This window comes from Hippoglossus hippoglossus, chromosome 8 (assembly GCF_009819705.1).
Source record: "Hippoglossus hippoglossus isolate fHipHip1 chromosome 8, fHipHip1.pri, whole genome shotgun sequence".
Taxonomy (NCBI): Eukaryota; Metazoa; Chordata; class Actinopteri; order Pleuronectiformes; family Pleuronectidae; genus Hippoglossus; species Hippoglossus hippoglossus.
The window spans coordinates 8,360,667-8,369,559 of record NC_047158.1 but is presented as its reverse complement, the minus strand read 5'-3'; the positions used below and the strand labels follow the sequence as shown (position 1 = coordinate 8,369,559).

The 8,893-nt window shown below is 42.0% G+C and overlaps 2 protein-coding genes across 2 annotated transcripts; both read left to right on the top strand.

Annotated features, from left to right (window-relative positions):
• The first annotated feature begins 470 nt into the window (after window positions 1–470).
• On the top strand, window positions 471–3,459 carry hsd17b1 (hydroxysteroid (17-beta) dehydrogenase 1). The gene is made up of 6 exons (XM_034593204.1): window positions 471–1,023; window positions 1,755–1,916; window positions 1,995–2,174; window positions 2,329–2,422; window positions 2,525–2,708; window positions 3,155–3,459. The coding sequence occupies exons 1-6, from the start codon at window positions 927–929 to the stop codon at window positions 3,308–3,310; spliced, it is 873 nt and encodes a 290-aa protein (XP_034449095.1). The 5' UTR covers window positions 471–926; the 3' UTR covers window positions 3,311–3,459.
• Window positions 3,460–5,577: 2,118 nt separating this feature from the next.
• si:ch73-141c7.1 (coenzyme Q-binding protein COQ10 homolog, mitochondrial) lies at window positions 5,578–8,563 on the top strand. The gene is made up of 5 exons (XM_034593668.1): window positions 5,578–5,822; window positions 6,490–6,642; window positions 6,948–7,140; window positions 7,308–7,409; window positions 8,054–8,563. Exons 1-5 carry the CDS (start codon window positions 5,719–5,721, stop codon window positions 8,204–8,206), a joined length of 705 nt encoding a protein of 234 aa, XP_034449559.1. The 5' UTR covers window positions 5,578–5,718; the 3' UTR covers window positions 8,207–8,563.
• Window positions 8,564–8,893: the final 330 nt, after the last annotated feature.

The window sequence follows — 8,893 nt, the reverse complement described above, 5'->3', positions numbered from 1 at the left end:
AAAGACAGTTCTAGACCAGATATGTTTCCTCTTAGCTCACATTAACCATATTTGATTTGCAGGTTTGTAATGGTGTCTAATGCTTGAAATGTCCAAATCCTAAAACCATGTGATCACAAATGACAAAATGATCATTGTGACATTGAAACATATCATAGTTACTCATTCTTAACCTCAGGAACAGTATGTGTGAGAAATTATTCAGCTTTTTCACCAGCCCATAAAGACTGTGACTTTCAGTTGAAAGTTTTTCAGAAGCAGAAAAATTGATGATTGAGATTATTTTGTCACACATTCCAAGAGCTGGAAGAGGCACGGCTGGATGGCCTACTGACTGTTGTGTGTGCTTTTTAAAACTACCATAGCTGAATGGCCACAATTGACTCAACATCAATTATGGGAAAAAGGTGCAAGTATTAAAAATCTGAAATATTTTTTTAGCTAAATGACGATTTCCCTCCTTGATCCTTCAAAATCCACACTTTTGTTGTCAGCCTCATTCTGTTGACACATATAGTGCAGGAGTGATATTCTGACGTTTTGCTGCCACCTGCTGCTCATGTCCGTGGTGCAATTCAAAGCACAAACAGGTAGAGCGCATCATGTACCTGGCTTTTCTCAGCTTTATCCCCATTCTCAGGAGGAGAAGTCTCAGAGCCGTCACAGAAAAAGAAGGGAATGTTTCCCACGTCTGACTAGAAAAATCAAACTACATGAACAAGGACGTGAGATAAAACGGGAGGACTGCAGGTGGCTGATAACAGAATGATGTTTAGGAGTAACTGGCCTTGTGATGGACTGACAACACTGACAATCAGAGTTTTCACATGCCTCCATCCTGCTGACTGACTCCTCTCAAAAGTGTCGACCTCACTTGGCTCAGCCGCTCTCTATTGAAGCAGGAGGACGTTGGCGAGCCGGGCTCCATGGACAAGAGGGTGGTGCTGATCACGGGCTGCTCCTCGGGGATCGGACTCAGCCTGGCAGTTCGGCTGGCCTCTGACCCCGACAAAAAGTTCAAAGGTAACAACGGGGCTAGGGTTTGAGATGTACTTTTGCTTTGTGACATGGTGCATTATAAAGCTGGAGGAAGCCATTAGAAGATGAGTGTGGCCATGGAGGGAGGCAACAATACTAATTCAGGCTGTGGCATTCAGACAATGAGGAATTAGCTTTAAAGGGGCCCATGGTGTGCAAAGAAAACACAGCCTCCGCAGCCTTGACATGCTGACACAAGGCATATTGGCTCAGTGGATTCATGGATCAGAGAGATTTCTGTTCTCATCTAACATGAGTGGAACCCACTGTGACCTCTCTGAAGTTAGACGTGAACATTAACTGAAGCTCACGTCTTGTATCTGCTGGATTTTATTAACCACTATTAATATTAGTGGTTGCTGCATGAATAGCTGAGTAAGTGTATGTGCTACTTGACTAAATAAATGTCTCGACAGTTTGTATAAAGCTGGTTGTTCGCTTACTAGAAAGTTGGTGGTAAACAGCTCCTGACGGCTGTGCCAGCAACGTGGGAATGATATGTGATAAATAAAACAAATTGAAAACGCTGTGTATGGAAGTGCTGTGGGAATGTAATTTGTATTGTAAAGTGCTTTGACTGGTCAATATGACTAGAAAACTGCTATATAAATACAGTCAATTTACTATTCTATTTGTAAAGCCTGTATTTGTAAAGCTGATTTAGTCCGATGTGTGCGTTTCTTTTTATGTGTCACTGAGTGCTGCTTTCTGTTTAGTCTATGCCACGATGAGGAACCTGGCTAAGAAGGAGCGCCTCTTAGAGAGCGTGAAAGGCCTGCACCAGGACACGTTGGACATCCTCCAAATGGACGTGACGGAGCGTCAGTCCATTCTGGATGCGAGGGACCGGGTTGTGGAGAAGCGGGTGGACATTCTGGGTATGGCCTCGTGACCGTCTGTTCTGATCAGGATTTGACATTTTTGTGTGCCAATGAGCTTGTCCTCGCTGCTTACAGTGTGCAATGCTGGTGTGGGTCTGATGGGGCCTCTGGAGCTGCAGTCCTTGGACTCGATGAGGCAGATTCTTGACGTCAACCTCTTGGGAACCATCCAGACCATCCAGGCCTTCCTACCGGAGATGAAGGCGCAAGGTCAAGGCCGCATTCTGGTAACTGGGAGCACCGGAGGGCTTCACGGTGAGTTAAGGAGTCACTGAATCTTCAGCTAAGTTCCACACGTGCAGTTTCTGTAATGATTGGATGAAGGCCACGTTAGCAAATCATGTCAAGACTTGCCGCCATGCATGAAATTGCCAAAATAACCTGTCTTGGTACTTGATCATCTCGATAGGTCTCCCGTTTAATGAGCTGTACTGTGCCAGTAAATTTGCAATAGAGGGAGCATGTGAGAGTTTGGCTGTTCTCCTGCAACACTTCAATATCCAGTGAGTCATTCGCTTCCTGTGTTTAGAGACTAATGGCTGTGAAAAGTTTATTAGCAAACAATCGATCAGGAGAAACTATTGACCCGATGCTTCGTCCTGCAGCGTGAGTCTCATTGAGTGCGGTCCAGTCAACACGGACTTCCTGGTCAACCTGCAGAAGGCGGAGCTTGGGGATTCATCTCTCCAACAGATCGATACCCACACACTCGGCCTGTATGAAAAATACCTGCAGCACTGCGACTCTGTTTTCCAAAACGCAGCACAGGACACAGAGGACATTGTAAAGGTGCGTTGTACATTCAGAGCACATCATGACTGCATGTTTAACTAATGTGGGAGTTTAAAGACTGGTCATTTATTGTGGTATTAACATTTTTCCACATGAGATACTTGAAGCAACACTTCTAAATCAAATCAAGTCGAACCATCTACCTCTGTCTCACAGGGCTGTGGTACAATGATTCAGTAATTTTACTTTTTTTCCCCACTGAATTGCTTTTTCATGCTATTTTATACATTTTACTAATCAATAAGATGATATATGTACATTATATAAATACATTTTTCTGCAAATACTGTCTGTGAATGCTCACAAACTTTTTTAATGAAGGCAGTTTGCATTGTATTGCCACTTGCCTGAGAGGATAAGGAAATTCATATGATGTATATATAGCCTATGTGTCACTATGAGAGCAGCTTGACATATGTGATGTGTTGGTTTTTCTCTCCAAGGTATTTCTAGAAGCCATCCAGTCCCCCAGCCCTGCGTTCAGATACTTCACCAGCGGCGTCGTTCCACCTCTTACCCAACTGAAGATCACAGAACCAGACGGCTCGCAGTGCATCCGTGCTATGAGCAAAATCATTTTCTCAGCCGAGGAGAACTAACTTCCACTCTAGCACATGCAGGCCTCTGCTTCATATGCAGACTCCGCCTCCCTTTACTTTAGATACAGAGGTAGAGATTTTGCTGTTTTCATTATGTTTCCTGGAATAAAGTTGATGCTCTCTTACTCACTCGTGTCGCTCAACTGGAAAGGGCAGTAAATTCTGTATTCTGTGTTCTGTGGAAAGAGTTCACACAAGCGCTGGATTCCATGCTTCTATTTTCGTGTGTCCCTTATCCGTATTCACATTTCTTATCACAAAAAAATACAAACATAGACAATTTTCTGTGGTTGGTGAAGTAATACTTGATAAGGATTTTGTGTTATGATACAACAACCCTCCAGACATGAGGAAGTGTTCTTATTCACTCACTCACACACACACGCACGCACGCACGCACGCACACACACACACACGCACACACACACACACACACACACACACACACACACACACACACACACACACACACACACACACACACACACACACACACACACACACAGCTAGGCGTATTTTCACTTGGGAGTTTCTGGACACATTGTGAAAGAGAAAACACTCGAAGAGTCTCATTACATTTTTGGTTTGCTATTCTGAGAAAACAAAGAATAAAATGATAAAAACAGGTTCATGGAAACTTTCCACAGTCATGAAGGACACTGATTGTTGAACGACTTCATGCCGTCAGCGTGGTGTGAATTTAGTTTATAGCCTGCAAAAACAAGTATGCATAAACAAACAAACCAAAAATAATCCGATACAAATAGTCTGACTTAGAGAATTAATTTCAGCTTTATTCTTCAATAGAAATCAGAAAGAGGCCGTAAGAAATCTATGGGCTGATCTGAAGTGCTAAAAGTAAGTTGTACAGAGGACGTTAACCAGCCTCAGTTGGTATTTTGAGTCACTTAACTGTATAAAGTTCAATGATTAAAGGGGGAAAAGAACGCCAAGCGTCGCCAGCTGGAACAGCATCATTTCCTGTGTAACTTCTGGCTCTGTCTGGGGTTGTTAAGCCCTTGAGTGGGTTCTCTTTCCAGCCCTGAGACAGGCTGTCTTGTCTGTGCGTCGACGAGTCACATTTCCGGGGCCAATCTTTGATAGGATTGACAGAGGTTCTTAACCCTGATCAAGTTTCCTAATTCCAGTCAGAAGATCCTGAAATGGATCCAGCACTAGCTCTGCCACGTAATCCAGCAGCACTTAGAGGTGTCAGCCTCTTAGAGCCTGTGATATTATGTAGATCAGTATAATGAGGGTTAGGTAAAGGCTGTTGTAAAACGTTTTTCATATGATCATTTAAACATTTTAATTTAGTCTATGTATCAAAGTGCTGATGTCTGCTGATCATTATATTACTGCTCTGAATTGGACATTACGCCAGTGATGGCCTTTATTCCAGTGTAGCACAAAAGTCCAGGTTCATCACGTGCACAGCATGCTTTCGTTGGACTCATTGCTCACTGACTCACACACATACTCCCATTCAGACTTTGGCTTGTGCCACCTACGCTGAAAATAAGGGAACAAACCTGCATCCCCTCCTTTTGTTCATTTAGTTGAGTTTAGTTTATTTCACACAATTCAAATACAAAATGCATAACTTAAATGTAAAAGTAATTGTGGGGTGATGTACAGAGAAATAAACATATATAGCATACAAATTCACAGATGCAGGTTATATATAAGTGTTAATAAGACAACTGGACATATTAGTAAAAAGGAGAAAAAAAGAAAGGGAGGAATATATAGCATTAAGGGCTGGGAAATATAATTATTCCCCCAAAAAAAAGTCATCAATAGAAATACAACAGTATATATCCATATACTGCTTATCCAAAATTGATCTACCTCAGATTTGTAAAATGTTTGTCATGTCGAGAAAAAACACACTCAGGAGCAAAAATCTGTCTTTAAACCTAAAAGAAATGATAATGTGACATTAATTATGATAATTATTGATCTCAACTAATAATGAAAATGTTTATCTTGATACAATATTTGCTGGTATCATCCAGCCCTAATTTATATATGAATATCAGAATGTAAGATAGCTCATCTTTATTCCAAATCAAATGTTTTCTGACATGATTTAGATTCTTGGGTGGTGAGAGTGACACATTTAATCGGTTTATAAATCACAAACTTCCATTTCACCATAAATCTGATTGACAAATCACCTCTAGACTTTTAAACGTATCGACCTGTCCCTCTGATTGGCCAGAGCAGCGCCTCCTGTTACGTCACTGTCCCGACCTGCCAGGTGTGGGCGGAGTGACACGTCAGTGTGAATGAAGCCGGGCTGAGTGACGCTGCTCCTGCTGCTCCTGCTGCTACACACACACACACAAACAAACACCGGCGTCTCTGCAGAGAAGCTCCATTAGATCTGAGTTTAAAACTTCACCATGACCAACAAAACCACTGCTCTGCTGTGGAAGCCGCTGCTGGAGCTGTGCGAAGCCCATTCTGCTAAAGCCGTGCGAGGAAACACGAGAAGAGCAAACTTCAGGTGAGTCACAACGAGACTTCCCCACAGGTGGGTGGAGCTGAAGTGGGCTTGTCTGGATTAAAGTGTATTAGTTATTAAACTGTAGCCCAGGGTATGATTTAGATCTGAATATTGTTTAGTTGTTTTATTATTCAAAAGGGTAGGGTCATTATAGGCTATGTAATGTTACACACACACACACACACACACACACACACACACACACACACACACACACACACACACGCGCAGTCCTATACTTCTAGTGAGGACACTCATTGGCATAATGCATTCCCTAGCCCCTTACCCTAACCTTAACCAATACAACTAAATGCCTAATCCTAACTAATTCAAACAAAAACCCTAAAAGCAAGTCGTGTGCGTGTGTGTGTGTGTGTGTGTGTGTGTGTGTGTGTGTGTGTGTATGTGTATATATACATATATATATGTACATACATACATACATACATATAATTTTTTGTCAGTGTTGCAAAAATCTTGTGTTAAGTCTGAATCCGCCACTGATATGGATCTACATCCTTCCCTGACCCATACCACATCCTTCCACTAAGTTTTGTTATAATCAGAAGTCTTTGAATAATCCTGCTAAATATCAGACAGACAGACGAACGCAGACGAAAACATGAGCTTGATTCATTACATGCATACATCCTTTTTTCCCCCTCAGACACTTGGGCTCCTGTGGGGCCCTGGCAGCGAGGAGGACCACCCTGCCCCTCTCCCACGCCACCTCCATCAGCATACCCAGCCGCAGCTTCATCAATCTGGCTCTTCCTATCAGCACCAGCAGGATGGAGTACACCGAGTGCCGGACATTAGCGTGAGTGCCCTGAAATCTGGAATAAGATGCCAGTAACTCTAAAGAAACAGTCCTAATTTGACTATTTTAGGTTTTGGACTTTTAACTAAGAAATCTGAAGGCATCACCTTGGGCTTACAGAAATTGTAAATGGTATTTTTCACTGTACTATGAAAATAATTGTTATATATTAATGTCACATGAAAAAAGCATTACATAAACCTGAGCATTAATTCGAAATGGAAAACTACTTAAAGAATTGAACTCAAAATTCCATATTCAAATGGCAGCATCACCTTATTGTCCTCATGTGACTGTGTGCTCAGGTATACTCCAGAGCAGATGTTCAACGTGGTGGCCAGAGTGGATCAGTACCAGTACTTTGTTCCCTGGTGCAAGAAGTCTCGGGTCATGAAGGGACGAAGCGGAGGTGTCCGGGCGGAGCTCGAAATCGGTTTCCCCCCCATCGTGGATCGCTACACCTCTGAGGTCACGGTCGTCCCAAACCACCAAGTCCGAGTAAGTCTTTTCCTTGGTAGATCCAGAAAAACCACCATTACACATACTTTGTCTTTTTCTCAACACTGTTGCTTGTTTCTTTTGCAAAGTCCCTTCAACCATACAGTGTATCTAATGTTCCTTTTTTAGCGATCACTGACAATAAAGGCATGTTTGTTTTGAAACAGGCTGTGTGCACTGATGGGTCCCTCTTCAGCCATCTTGAAACAATATGGAGGTTTGCCCCCGGAACCAAAGACCTACCAGACTCCTGCAAAGTGGATTTCTATGTAAGTGTACAAGATAAAATGAACTTTTTTAATATGCAATGAAAATATTATCATGGTAACAATGACGGGAATAACACAGAAGTGACAGTGAATCCATGAAATGAACAAACCAGCTGATAATAAAAATAAAAAAAACATTGAAGGATAAGATTGCATGCGTAAAGAGAGACCAATTAAAAGCCTCCGCCTCTGTGCTGGAAGTGTTGTGTAACATTTCATTATGCTGTAAAGTTAGCCGTGAATAGCATGCTGATGTCCCCGGAGGCCTGAATTAGCTGTCAGGTTATGGAACCGTATTAAAGAGCTGCTGACAGGAGTTTAACCTTAATGTTGGCTCATGTAACCTCAGGCTCAGCCAGGAAGTGGTTAGGTTACAGTAAAAATGCCAAATACAGGACTCAGGAGGAATAATTATAGTGAACGTTTGAATAATGGCAAAGTCTTGGGGTTTTTAATTTTGGTGATCTGCAAATTTTATGTTTCTGAAATATGTATTTGTTTTTTTATGAAAGCAACCACAGAACTGACATGTGTGGGCCTATAATCTATAAAGAATTTTCAATACATTTATAATGAGTCAAGCTGTGTTTCAGGCTCCGTTGCATCCTGCCTAATATTCCTCCCCCCTCCTGTTTTGTCTGTAGTTGTCGTTTGAGTTCAAGTCCCTTCTGCACTCTCAGCTGGCCAGCGTGTTCCTTGACGAGGTGGCGAAGCAGATGGTCGGAGCCTTTGAGCGCCGGGCGGCATCGCTTTATAGGAACCAGCAGGAGGCGTCACAGAGGAGGCGGTCGACATGAGCAAACCCGCTTTGACCTCCCCCTCCATCCACATCCACATGGACCTTTAACCAAACCCCTGCCAGCCTGCTGCACTCACCTACTTCCAACACTTGTCTTACACAGGAGACTGGATCTTCTTTTTTCACTCACTCATATCTCTCTCTTGAGCTGACATGCTCAAGAAATATACTTAAAACTATTTATTTATAAGCCACAAGTTAACTTATTAACTTTCTTATATGCATTTGAATATTTATTTTACAGCGAGGCGAAAAAATGAATTGTTACAAATGATCATTTTGAACACAAATGTTTTCTTTGTTAAATTGTGTGATAATGTACAGTCACCTGATTCCTGCTCAGTGCTGAAACATCTAAAAGGGTTAAGAGCTTTTTCTTGTTCAGTCATTTTTCTGTCAGTATTAAAAAGCTCTTTGGTTATCTGTCCAAGTGTCATTGTACCTTTTTTTTGATGTACTGTTTCATACTTATAAGGATCTTTATATGAATTATTTTCCAATCTAAACAGGTTTAGGTCGTGTCTATACTCCTATATCTGCGATACCTTCATTTTAACAATAGTTACATAAGTAATGTGTCCATGTGTTGCTGAGCTATTTGTTATGGATGAAAACAATTCCCCTTTCTGTGCGGTTTTGCCAACACGCAGGTAAAAATGAGGTCAGGAGCAGAAGCACTCCTCAT

Excerpts from the sequence above, each read along its gene's own strand:
- hsd17b1 (XM_034593204.1), top strand. The coding sequence starts at position 927 with ATGGACAAGAGGGTGGTGCTGATCACGGGCTGCTCCTCGGGGATCGGA. Across the intron at positions 1,024-1,754 it reads CCCCGACAAAAAGTTCAAAG|TCTATGCCACGATGAGGAAC; the intron begins GTAACAACGGGG and ends CTTTCTGTTTAG. Across the intron at positions 2,423-2,524 it reads CTGCAACACTTCAATATCCA|CGTGAGTCTCATTGAGTGCG; the intron begins GTGAGTCATTCG and ends TTCGTCCTGCAG.
- si:ch73-141c7.1 (XM_034593668.1), top strand. The coding sequence starts at position 5,719 with ATGACCAACAAAACCACTGCTCTGCTGTGGAAGCCGCTGCTGGAGCTG. Across the intron at positions 6,643-6,947 it reads ACCGAGTGCCGGACATTAGC|GTATACTCCAGAGCAGATGT; the intron begins GTGAGTGCCCTG and ends CTGTGTGCTCAG. Across the intron at positions 7,141-7,307 it reads TCCCAAACCACCAAGTCCGA|GCTGTGTGCACTGATGGGTC; the intron begins GTAAGTCTTTTC and ends GTTTTGAAACAG.